Source organism: Chaetomium fimeti (genome assembly GCF_033439085.1).
Source record: "Chaetomium fimeti strain CBS 168.71 chromosome Unknown B0H64scaffold_6, whole genome shotgun sequence".
Classification (NCBI taxonomy): domain Eukaryota; kingdom Fungi; phylum Ascomycota; class Sordariomycetes; order Sordariales; family Chaetomiaceae; genus Chaetomium; species Chaetomium fimeti.
In genome coordinates this window covers 86617-99340 of record NW_026944334.1, presented here as the reverse complement: position 1 = coordinate 99340, position 12724 = coordinate 86617, and the positions used below count along the sequence as shown (strand labels likewise).

At 52.8% G+C, this 12724-nt stretch overlaps 2 protein-coding genes across 2 annotated transcripts; both read right to left on the bottom strand.

Moving 5' to 3' along the window:
* Positions 1-7534: 7534 nt before the first annotated feature.
* B0H64DRAFT_344870 (glycosyl hydrolase family 76-domain-containing protein) lies at positions 7535-9385 on the bottom strand (the record flags this gene model as incomplete). The annotated part of the gene is made up of 3 exons (XM_062801301.1): positions 9122-9385; positions 8302-9041; positions 7535-8191 (listed from the first exon to the last, which is right to left on the bottom strand). The coding sequence occupies exons 1-3, from the start codon at positions 9201-9203 to the stop codon at positions 7535-7537; spliced, it is 1479 nt and encodes a 492-aa protein (XP_062656335.1). The 5' UTR covers positions 9204-9385.
* A 1416-nt stretch (positions 9386-10801) lies between these two features.
* On the bottom strand, positions 10802-11068 carry B0H64DRAFT_306709 (uncharacterized protein; the record flags this gene model as incomplete). Its single annotated transcript, XM_062800125.1, has 1 exon — positions 10802-11068. A coding segment is annotated over one exon (267 nt), but the record flags the coding sequence as incomplete, so codon positions are not given.
* Between the last annotated feature and the right edge of the window lie 1656 nt (positions 11069-12724).

The following is a 12724-nucleotide window of genomic DNA, read 5'->3' as shown; positions in this document are numbered from 1 at the left end:
AGCCGTGCCCTTATGACGGCTCTGGAAAAGGCGGACCGCCTGCGGACTCAGCGCCTGGCCCTGAAACAGAAGGCTCTGGCGATGTTTGAGCAGGAGCGGGAGGTGTTCGTGGAGCAGGAGCGCCGGGAGGTTGCTACCGGGCAACCGTCTTCCTCGGGTGTCGCCGGCGTTCCTTCTTTTGACTTTCCTTGGGTTCAAAAGTTTGTCTTCTTTACTCCCCTCCTTGCTTCCTTGCTGACAGTGCTTAGTTTTTCTTCGGACGACCCCTTCCTCGCCGGGGCCGACTTGTCTGTGGGGCTTCCTTTGGTCGGTCCGGATTCCTCTGGTGGAACTCCTGAAGTTTCTCGGGGCAGTTGAGGTTGGTAGCTGGTTGCCATGAATTGTCTTCTGGGCCAAAGTCCAGCCATTTGACCAAATACTCCAACTGTCCTTTCATGATGCGTGAATCTAGGACTTCCTCAACGTCCCATTCCTCCTCTTCGTCTTCTGCTTCGGCGTCCTTGTCGAGTCGCGCGTTCTCGGGCGTTGGTTCCAGAAGCGAGATGTGGAAAACGTTGGTCCGTAGTCGCATTGTCGAGGGTAACGCGAGTGCGTAGTTGTTCTCCGAAATCCTTTTGTCGATCTTGAACGGTCCGATTTTGCGAAAATCGAGTTTCCTGCTTGGTCGCTTCGTGCGAAGATTTCGAGAAACGAGGTAAACTTTGCCCCCCTCCTCTAGGCGAGGTCCCTCGAGCCTGTTTCTGTCGTAGAACTTCTTCATCCTGGTTCGTACGAACTCGAGTTCTTCCTTGAGCATCGCATGCAGCGAGCTCATCTTGTCGGCTTTGACTGCCGCTCGGGGTACCGAGACATCGGGCCCCTGTCGCAAATCTGCTTCGTAGCCGTAATTCGCGAAGAATGGCGTGACCTTCGTGGTCTCCGTGACGGTGGTGTTGTAGGCGAGTTGTGCTGCTGGCAACAGCTCGACCCAATCGTCCTGCTGGAAGTTGACGTACAACCGTAGATATTGCTCGACGACCTGGTTGAGTCGTTCCGTCTGTCCGTCCGTCTGTGGGTGGTAAGCAGTCGAGAGCTTACTCTTCGTACCCAGCTTCGTCATCAGAGCTTGCCAAAACTTTGATGCGAACTTCGTGTCTCTGTCCGTGATCCATTCCTCCGGCCATCCGTGGACCGAGGTGACGTTGCGATAGATCACGTCTGCAAGTTGTTCTGCCGACCATGTTTCCTTGTAAGGGAGGAAGTAGCTCCACTTGGTGAGTCTGTCCACCATTGTGAGGATGCTGTCGTATTCCACTCCCGTTACCGAGTCCTTGGACAGTGGTAGTTTGGTGATGAAGTCCATCGTCACCGAACTCCATGGTCGTTCCGCGACTGGCAATGGTTGCAACAGCCCGTATGGCTTGTGTCGTGGCGGTTTGCTTCGTCCGCAGAGGTCGCACTCTGCCAGGACTTCTTCCGTCGCTTGCTTGATTCCTGGGAAGTCGTAGTTCTGCTTGACTTTTGCAATTGTCTTGCTGATTCCCATGTGTCCTCCGAGTCTTGACTCGTGGATCTTTCGAATGAGCTCCTTTTGGTCACTAAGCCTGACGTAGGCCTTGTCGTGGTACCAGAGTCTCGTCCCTTCAAGTCGCAAACCTGCGATCTTGGATTCCAGCTCTTCTTGCCATGCATCGCGCTTGTCGTCCGCGATGATTCCCTGGAAGTCTCGTTTCAGTCGTTGTTCCCTGAAAGTCGCACAACATTCTACAAACGGTTGCAGAGGCCTGCCTTCGGGATCTTCCGACTGCTGCTGAAGTGCTGCGATCTCGTAGTCTTCAGTCGGTTGGGAAGCGTGCCGTAGCGATCCGTCTGTCTGTTGATGTAGCAATGGTGGTGAGACTTCAGATGTGTTGTCGTGATGATCCGCTCTCCTACTCAAGGCATCTGCTCGTGCGTTCTCTGAGCCTTTCTTGTAGTGGATCGTGAAGTTGAATTCGGACAGAAATTCTGCCCACCGAGTCTGTCGTCCGTTCAGCACCTTGGTGGTGGTGAAGTATCGTAAGTTCTTGTGGTCCGTGTACACCTGGACTTCGTGTGTCGTGCCGCTGAGGTATGGCCTCCATTCCTGAAATGCTTCAATGATTGCGAGAAGCTCCTTGTCATGGATCGGGTAGTTAAGCCTTGGTCCTTCGAGTTTCTTGGAGAAGAACGCAACTGGGTGAAGCTTGCCGTCCTTGTCCCTCTGACCAAGTTGCCCTCCGATCGCGAAGTCCGAAGCATCAGCCTCGACTTCGAAAGGTGTGCTTGGATCAGGCAGCATGAGCACCGGGTCGGCGATGATCGCATCGCGGATCCGCTGGAAAGCCTGCTCGTGCTCCTGCTTCCACTGGAATGTGGCATCCTTTTTGGTAAGTTCGTGCAGAGGTCTCGCGAAGTCGCCAAAATTCTTGATGAACATTCTGACGAAGTTGGCGAATCCGATAAATCCTCTGACCTCCGTGGCGTTCGTCGGTGTCGGCCACGTCTTGACAGCTTCCAGTTTCTCGGGTTCGATCTTGACCCATCCCGGGGAGATTTCGTAACCCAGAAACACTGTTTTCTTGACATGAAACTCGCTCTTGTCCTTGTTGACTGACAATTTGTGCTCGTGCAGTGCGTCCAGCACCTGCCGCACGTGTCTCTTGTGTTCTTCGAGTGTCTTGGAGTAGATGAGAATGTCATCCAAGTAACAGACTGCAAATTTATCGAGGCAATGTCGAATTGCGTGGTCGATAGCGGCTTGAAATGTCGCTGGTGCGTTGGTCAACCCGAACGGCATGACGCGGTACTCGTAGTGCCCGTAGGGTGTCCGAAAAGCCGTCTTCCATTCGTCTCCTTCCTTGATGCGGATGTGGGCGTACGCTGTTGGAAGGTCGAGTCGTGTGAAGTGTTGTGCTCCTGACAGCTGATCTCGAAGCCTCGAAATCAGTGGCAGCGGGTATCGGTTCTTCACCGTCTCGTTGTTCAACTGTCGGTAGTCCACACACATCCTGAGCTTCCCATCTTTCTTTGGAACGAAGAGGACTGGGTAGCCTGCTGGAGATGTCGATGGTCTGATGTGTCCTATCTCGAGATTCTTTTCGAGATAACTCCTCAACTCTGCATCTTGCTTCTCGTTGGTGTGGTACACCTTGAAAAACTTCAACTGGGCTCCTTCCTTGAGTTTGATCTCGTGATCCCAAGGTCCGTGGTCTGGTAGCCCTGCAAGATGTTTTGCCGTGAACGCCGGGTGCCCCTTGTAGTCGTCTGGGATCTGCCCCGTCTTTGCGTTCTTCGCTGTACCCTCGTAGTACGCGAACTTGTTGTTCCCAGGCTCGATGCTCGCTGCTTCGAGTTCCCTGACTTCTTCTGCTGCCAGCTCGATGCTTGCCGCTTCGAGCTGATTGACCCATTGTTCGTGTTTGAGCATTCCGTGCTCGTCGACTGAGACGACGGCGATGGTTCGTTCCTCCCGTGCCTGCTTCTTTCGTCGTGTGCCGCTTCTTCCGGACTCCAGAGTGCGTGGTTCTGCACTGGCTGCTTCCTGCGGTGGGCCCGTAGAGGGGGTTCGTTCTGACCCGCTGCTCTCCCGTGGCTCCTGTTCTGCGCGTTCTCCCATCGAGTTGGTCGGATGCTCCCGCTGTTCCCGCGGTCGCAGATGGCCATCTCCCTTCCAACTGATGTCTGGGTCGTATTCCTCATGCCATGGGCGCCCGAGAATCATGTCTTTCTTCGGCCCCATGTTTACGATGTCGAACACCACTTGGGTGGTTTTTCCTTCCACCTCAATGTCGAGTGGTTCTGTCTCTCGTCGTACCCATTGTGTGTCGAATGGTCCCTTGACGACGTGTGGTTGCTTCTTGATCCTCCATGGGATTCTGAGTTGATTCACAAATGCGGGCGAGATGAGATCCATCTGCGCTCCTCCATCCACTAACGCGAGGGCTTCGATCTTCCCCCATCGCGCTGTGATCCAGAGCCTGTTGTCTGGCTTGGTGCTTCGTACAGCAGCTACTTCGTGTTCGTCTGCTGGGAGGTCGTTGTAAGGCTTCTGCTTGCGCCAGTTCTTCCTGTACTGCGCAGCCTGTCTCCGTTGCTGTGGAGTTAGCGGTTTCCGGGCCCCTCGGAGGGCCCTGAGCCGTTTCCCAAGCTCTCGTGGTGTTTCAAGGCGTCCCTGTCCGCACCTTGGCTTGCGGCGTCAATCGTCTGGTGTTCTTGGAGCCATTGGGCCGCCCATGCCTCAACTGGGCGCCTCTCGTTCCTTCGGGACGCTCTCGTCCTCTGGTGTGGCTTCCTCTGGGATTGCTGTTCCATGTATCCCCAGATTTTCTCGTCGGCGTGTGGTAGGCAGTCTGCGCTTCGGCATTCGTTGACTCCTACGCCCGCCATACAGCGTCGGGGCCAGGCTGCCTTGGGTTTAACCCTCAGCCTGCCCTCGTGAGTGCGTTGGGTGTCCCACAACATGCCTGCGGGAGCGTCGCCGCTGTCGTATACCCATCTGATGGGCAGGGGTTGCATTCCCTTTTCTTCTCTTGTGGGCCAGAAACTGTTGCGAAATTTGTCCTGGAAGTGGTACCGACATTCGTGCGTGATGCACTGGAACCAGGGCAGGTAGATGTGACTTTCTTTTCGTGGGTCCACCCGCTCGTGGTCTTCTGATAACAACTGGAATCCCTCCGTGTTGTTCTCGCCCCGAAAACCCCACCATTCAAGGTCGGAGGTTTGTCGTCCGGCGCGCACGATGTGCTGATGTCGCGTCCAGTATTCTTCCCAGCTCTGCTGTTTTCTTCCTTTCGCCGCATTCTGTTCCTGTGCGTAGTCGAAAAGTTGCTCGGGGTATCGTACTCCGTTTTCGTATCCTTCCGCCTCTTCGGTGGGTCCATCCCACGGTGTGTGGTGCGGAAGTGCCTGGCGGATGTCGTCCTGCAAGGCCTGTGCCTCTCTTAATGTCTTTTCGACGTGATCCCCGGCCCTGTTGTTGGCCTCGGTGATCTCTTGGACTCGTTCCCTGGCGAAATCGAGTTCCGCGCAAAGTCGTCCGTACTGGTCGTTCCTTCTCTGGAGAAGTTGCTCGAGTTCTTCTTTCTCTCTTGACAACTCCTCGATCCTTTGCCGTTGGCTTAGGACCTTCTGTTGCAGAAAAATGAGGTTCGGGCTGACTCCTCCTTCACCCTCGTGGGTTCGCCATTGCCCGTCCTCTTGCTGAACCAGGGTGATGCCCCAGTCCTCAGCGACTTGTCGGATGTGCCGCGGGGGAGCCAGTTCTCCCTCGTCATCCGTTTCGATGAAAGCGTGATGGGCGGTGTCATTTCCCTCCTGGTGGTTGCTGCTCATCAAGTCTTCTTGATCCGAGTCGGTGAGTTCATCGTCCTGCTCGATGACTCGGTCAATGTCGATTTCGAGGTCGTCCTGCGTGTAGCTGGCGGCTGCGACCTCCAGAAACCGGGTTCTTCTTCCGACCGTGTTTTGGTCGATGGTGGCAGCTTCCTTCCCTGGAACCGGTCTCCACTCTTTCTTGCTGCGGCAGTCTCGTTTGAAGTGCCCCTTCTTGCCGCAATTGTAACAAGTGATGCCTGATTTGTCCTTGGCACCATCTCTCTTTCCTGCCCATTGTGCCTGGGCAGCGCTGACGTCCATGGGTCCCGAGTGCGTGCCGTATGACGTGCTCTGGTGCTGGCGTTTCTTTTTGTCGTTGGGCTTGTGGTAGCCTGCGGATCGCTGAATCTCGCTGCCCTTCTTCTGTTGTTTGCGGGCGAACTGTCGGTCGTCAATTTTGACAGCCATGGCGATGTACTCGTCGAGCGTGTCAGGTCGGCTCTCCTTGTAGAGCTCGTCCTTGACCTCCTCCTTCAGTCCTCCGTAGAACAGGTGCATCAGCCCCTCGTCGTCTATTTCTGCCTTCATGGAGTCTTGTCGGAAAATCGTGGCGTAGGCGGTGGCTGACCTAGTCTGCTTCAGCCGTCCTAGCCGTTCCTGGGCGTGTAACTTCTCGTCCTTGTCACCGAACACCTTCTGAATCTCACTCTCGAACTCGGAGTAGTTCTCGAAGACCTTTTTGGTGAAGGGTTTGTGGATTGCTCCGCCGAGGAAATCACTCAGTGTTCCCGTGAACCACTTGAGGGCCTTGTCCTTGAGTCGGGTGGCGGCGTATCTGGTCTTGGATTCCTCAGTGGCGAACTGGTGCGAGTTGTGGTCGAGATAGTTCCGCATCTCCGTGATCCAACCTGGCAAGGCTTCCTGGTCGCCCCCGTACTTCTCGGGTTGCTCCAATTTGACCTTCGTCTTGGCCGGGTCCTTGGTGTGGACCTCGGTCGCCGCAAGTCGGGCTGCCAATGCCGCGTTGCTGGCCTTGGTCTTCGCAAGCTCTTCTTCAGTTTCGTCGAGTCGTTCGGTGACTCTCTGAAGCGCGGCCGTGATCTGGCCCGGCGTCGGTTGAGTTGCCATGTCGTTTTACCTTCGAGCCTGAACTGTAACAGATCAAAGGGAGTTAGCAACGTGTGACGAACCTGTCTCTGGACCCGTCCTGTTAGGGTTCAGTATCGGTCGAAGGTATTCTCTCAAGGGTGCTTAGGTTCGGTGCAGCCAAAGGGTGCACAACAAAGACTTGTCTCAACAGTAGGCTCTCGAGCTTGTAGCGAACTGTAGTTGTGATTGCTAACTGGAGAACTCCCAGAGCTCTCCAGAACGAGTGACTATATACTATCTAATTCCTAGGTACCTCTGTACCTGGATCTGCGTGATCCGTGGTGGGTCGTCAACAGATCCAGGAGGCCGAGCCCCTTGATCTGTTACCACTGCCGTGGTCTGTCCATAGATCATTGTAACCACCACAGATCTCCTTCTCATTGGTAGCTAGGCGTCCCGTCTTGATTGGCCCGGGACGCTGCCAGCGCGCCCCGCTGGCCGGCTGCATGTGACCATATCCGTGACACCTAGGTTCGAGCCGCTTATTCTAGCTGAGCCGCTTGTTGAGAATAAGCGGTTTATTTGATATATAGCTTATCTATAATAAGCGGCTCCTATTTTAAACCCTATATACTATATTCATTAACAGTTTATTGAATTTTATAGTTTATATTATTAAAGTGTTTAATTTGCGATTTAGCTCTTTTAAATACTTTGTTTTAATAGTGTTTATAGCTATAAATAGCTACCTTAACTAGCTACTTATTTATATAAATCAATTATTGTAAATAAATAGTATATTAACTACTAATATATAATGATTTGTTAAGGTATGGTTTAACTTTGTATATAGTTTAATTGCGCCGAGATATCTGCTGAATAAGCTATTTTATATAGTTTAAAAGACAAGCAGCTTGGCGAAGTATACGTCTCCCTCAACGCGCTGCCTAAACGATTAAGTCATCTACAATCCGCTCGTTCAGTACGAGCCAATATCAACCCGCTCCCCAACCCCCCCCCTAAACCGGTAAGTATACGTTGACTTCCAGTAATACATGCATTTCATTACTAGTTGCCAAAATGTGATTCTATCGTGTATCTATCATATACTCTTCATACCTACACTATAAGTCTACAATAGGGCAGCAACCAAACCCGCCACCACCCACCCGGCCGCAACCCGCCTCGTTGTACCCGCAGACCCCCCATCTCCATTACCCTGAGATCCGTCACCATTACCAGAACCATCCCCATCACCCTGCGACCCATCACCCCCCTCCCCATCGCCACCCTCCCCCCCTTGACCCACCGTCAAATCCCTCGCAAACCCCCCCACCGCCGGCTCATCCACCAACAACCCCACCAGCACCGAAAGCACATTCATCTGCTCCGCCGGCGCCCCAGGCCCATAAATGCCCAGATCATCCGACCCCGCCGCCCTGTTCTCCCACCCGGGATCCATATTCCACACGAACGAACACGCCCGGCCCCTCAACCCACCCTCGCACACCCTCACCGCGGCGACGGCGGAATCCCGCACGCGGCGCGCGATCTCGCCGCGCGTGAAGGGCGCCAGCTGCGCCGTGCCGGCCAGCGCGCGCAGGTAGGCGCCCTTGCCGTAGTGCTCCTGCGGGTCGCAGGGGAAGGTGTACGGCGACGGCGCCTCGCACCCGGGCTCGACCAGGACGAGCTCGCCCGTGGTTGTCGTGGCGGGGAAGTCGGTGGCGAGGGCGCGGCGGGTCATCTTTCGGATGCGGCTGCGCCAGGTGGTTTGGGCGTCGCCGGTGGTCTGGTGAGGGTGGGGGGTGGTTAGTGATTGGTAGTGATGGGGGTGGAATAATGGATTGGCGGGGGGCTTTGGAAGGGGGGATGGGGAAGGGGGGAGGGGGGAAGGCGTACTTGGTTGTACATATAGGCGGCGCCCTCGAGGAGGGTACCCGTGAAGATTGTCCAGTTGTTCTTGCGGACGTGGCTGCAGTTGTTGACCGGGATGGAGTTGTGGATGGCGATGGAATCGGTGGACTCCTCGATGAGTCCGACGGAAGAGAGCCAGTCCCACGTCTTATCGGCCCACTCAGCGTAGGTCTGGTTTCCCGTGTACCGGCCGAGGCGAGCGCCCAGGTTGAGAAAGACGGCGTTGGCCAACGTGCTCTTGAGATGGTAGCCTTGGTTTACCAGCGGCACCTGCGCACGCAGGCCACCACCGCACATGGTTTCCATGGCGAAACGCGCTTCTAGCGCTCGGAACACGTTTTGAGCCAGCTCGATCCAGCTCGGTTCTCCTCCAGGTGGGTTGGGAAACTCCAGCTCGGCGGCGGACATGGCCGACAAGCCCCAGAAGCCGTGGCCGGAGGTGGTCATAGCAGCGGTCCAGTTGGGGGACATAAAGGGGTATTCCTGGCCTGGGTCAATCTGGTGTACAAGGCCCTCCATTGCTACTGAGTTGTAAGTATCATCGCCCGTATAGCGCCAGTAGTCTAGCATGGTTGACCACAGCCTTGCGCCGGTCGACCAATACTGGTGTGGATCGTCCGTCGGCGATGGCAAGCCAAAAATGCCGGGAATTTCTCCGGACTGGTTGCCCTTGTAATACGACATGACGTCAAAAGCCACATCTTTAGCGGCGGCTTTGATGGAAGCTAGAAGGGGAGGAGGTCAGCCAACATCTTGGACTAGTTGAAGTGCGAAGCAGGTGATGGGGATGTTCAAGGTCGCTCACCCGTGGATTCGAAATCGACTTGCAGGGTAGCCGACACGAAGCCGGCGCCGCTGAGCAGCAGGGGGAGCGCCGCTTTGTACATATCGATCACAGCGACTATGATGTCAACCTCCTGTGTAGAATGAGCGTAAAAGGAAAGAAGCCATTTTTTCGGTTAACGGTTCCCCGGCTTTTTGTTCAATGCTCGTGATGATCAGACTTCTAAAAGAGGATTCAGGCAATCTTAACCGCCCGTTTTCTAGCGCCTTGGCACATAGATCAACTGGGTTGCCAAAAAGAACTTTGCATTTTATGTATCGCACGTGGGTCAACGACTCAGCGTCAGCCCTTGGGAGTTGGGGGCCGCGGCGACTGCCTACATGGGGTAGCGTGCTCCTCTTGAGCTGAGCCTCAAATACACCCTTGATTTGGTCAGTTATTGATGGACAGATAGGACGATTACTCGAGTCGTATGTGGGAGGAGTCGGAGAACATTAAACCAGGGCCCTCCACAACGCAATCAAGTCAAGTTTGAAGGCTTACTTGGCTTAACTTAGCCCACACTTGCCCAGACTTGACTTGATTGAACTTGCTTGCCCTAGGTCAAGTCAACCCCCCCCGCCATATATAACCCTAACCCTTAACCACATCCCCCTGAATCTTCCTCGGCCAGAGCCGTCAGATCTATCCATTCCATCAAAACACAGTCAATTTAAATGATCTTACAAACTGCTGAATCGTTCAAAAACGCAATAAAATTCAAATCTATCAAATTTTGTTTTTTTCTAACTAAGCAACTGGCAACGCCCCCCGCAACTACCCCCGCAGCTCCCCCCCCTATAAACTAACCCCTAACCCCTAACAGACTTCCTTAACCCCAGCACTTCAAAAGTTATAATCTTCCACCCAGTTCTTCAAGCATTACAGTATATTTGTTATCTCTACGTAAAGCGAATATCGTTAGTGGGTTATTATATACTTAGTGCGACTAAATATTCGCTTGTATTCGGAAAATATCGCTGGAATAGAGAGATAATCGAACACCATTATTAAAAGCTGTAGGAACTATACAAGGTTGGACTTCCACCAGTCTAGCGGGTTACCCACTTTAACGGGAGGTTCAGAGAGATAACAGCCAACTTCATCGTAATTATTATTATTATCGTCTTAATAGTTAAAACTAGTAAAGAAGTTATCCTATTCCTCCTATACCCCCTAGGCAGCCGGGTTACTGCTAGCAACCTCCTCAACAGGTATATACTGGTCTTCAAAGCATTACTTCAAGCCGGCAATATAACTATTAACTTAGTATAGCTAGAGGTTCTTCTCCATCTAGAGCATTTTATAGCTCGGATAAAGGATCATCGTAAACCAGTATACCGATAAATCGTTAAGAAGTTTGCGATACTCCTTAAACTTCGTAATAGAGCTTCTAATACCTACCTAAATAAACCATCCCCTATCTATTTCTTTAGAGAATAGTAATACCGGAGGATACGTTAGTTCATCGCTAGCCTTACCCTATAAAAGGGTTATTATTCACTAACTTAGATAATCAACCTTATAGCTATTGAAGTAGTGTAGTAAGGTAGTCTATTGCTAAGGTTGTTAAGAGGGTATAGGAGATAGTACCATTGTAAAAGGGTCTAGCGAAGGGGAGTTAATTACTTAGGAGGTGCTATACTGAATAAGATTAGCCTCTAAGCTATTAAATAGTAAATAGAGTACGTAAATAATACTAGGTATCGTTAATCCATTTCCTTCTAATATCTTAGTTACAATTACAAATAGCCTTAAGATTATATATATCTCAGCCAGCATTAACCAATCTTCGTTACTAAGGGTATCATTATAGGCAAGACCATCTCTCTTAACCGCGCAAAAGAAGTTAATCGCCTCCCTAAATTTAAAGGTACGTTCAATCATTAAGAAGACCGAGTTCCAACATATATTATTATCAGCTACTAATTATAACAGGATATTATTATATAGACAAGATAATAGGATATTAAACTAACTAATTATATCGTTATTTACACTCTTAAGTTTAGCAGCTTTATTAAAGGTCTCGTATCGCTATAGGCTATAGCAGATATGGTAGATAATACGATAAAGTCTTCCAATAGGACTATTACAATCCTCCTTATTATTTATCTCGTGTCACGGATTAGGCCCAACGCGGTCTTGGCCTGCGGGATGCGGGACGTCCCGGCCAATCATTTAAGGGTCCAACGGCCAATCGTTGCGACAAGTGAAAGCGCTCCCGACGCTCCCTCTCGAGGAAGGGAGCACGGGGAGCACTCGCCGCACTCACTGCTCACGACGCTCCCATCGCTCCTCGGGAGCATAGGGAGCAGAGGGATCAACACGTTAGATAGCAGTATATAGTCACTCGTTCTGGAGAGCTCTGGGAGTTCTCCAGTTAGCAATCACAACTACAGTTCGCTACAAGCTCGAGAGCCTACTGTTGAGACAAGTCTTTGTTGTGCACCCTTTGGCTGCACCGAACCTAAGCACCCTTGAGAGAATACCTTCGACCGATACTGAACCCTAACAGGACGGGTCTAGAGACAGGTTCGTCACACGTTGCTAACTCCCTTTGATCTGTTACAGTTCAGGCTCGAAGGTAAAACGACATGGCAACTCAACCGACGCCGGGCCAGATCACGGCCGCGCTTCAGAGAGTCACCGAACGACTCGATGAAACTGAAGAAGAGCTTGCGAAGACCAAGGCCAGCAACGCGGCATTGGCAGCCCGACTTGAGGCGACCGAGGTCCACACCAAGGACCCGGCCAAGACGAAGGTCAAATTGGAGCAACCCGAGAAATACGGGGGCGACCAGGAAGCCTTGCCAGGTTGGATCACGGAGATGCGGAACTATCTCGACCACAACTCGCACCAGTTCGCCACTGAGGAATCCAAGACCAGATACGCCGCCACCCGACTCAAGGACAAGGCCCTCAAGTGGTTCACGGGAACACTGAGTGATTTCCTCGGCGGAGCAATCCACAAACCCTTCACCAAAAAGGTCTTCGAGAACTACTCCGAGTTCGAGAGTGAGATTCAGAAGGTGTTCGGTGACAAGGACGAGAAGTTACACGCCCAGGAACGGCTAGGACGGCTGAAGCAGACTAGGTCAGCCACCGCCTACGCCACGATTTTCCGACAAGACTCCATGAAGGCAGAGATAGACGACGAGGGGCTGATGCACCTGTTCTACGGAGGACTGAAGGAGGAGGTCAAGGACGAGCTCTACAAGGAGAGCCGACCTGACACGCTCGACGAGTACATCGCCATGGCTGTCAAGATTGACGACCGACAGTTCGCCCGCAAACAACAGAAGAAGGGCAGCGAGGTTCAGCGATCCGCAGGCTACCACAAGCCCAACGACAAAAAGAAACGCCAGCACCAGAGCACGTCATACGGCACGCACTCGGGACCCATGGACGTCAGCGCTGCCCAGGCACAGTGGGCAGGAAAGAGAGATGGTGCCAAGGACAAATCAGGCATCACCTGTTACAACTGCGGGAGGAAGGGTCACTTCAAACGTGACTGCCGCAGCAAGAAAGAGTGGAGACCGGTTCCAGGGAAGGAAGCTGCCACCATCGACCAAGACACGGTCG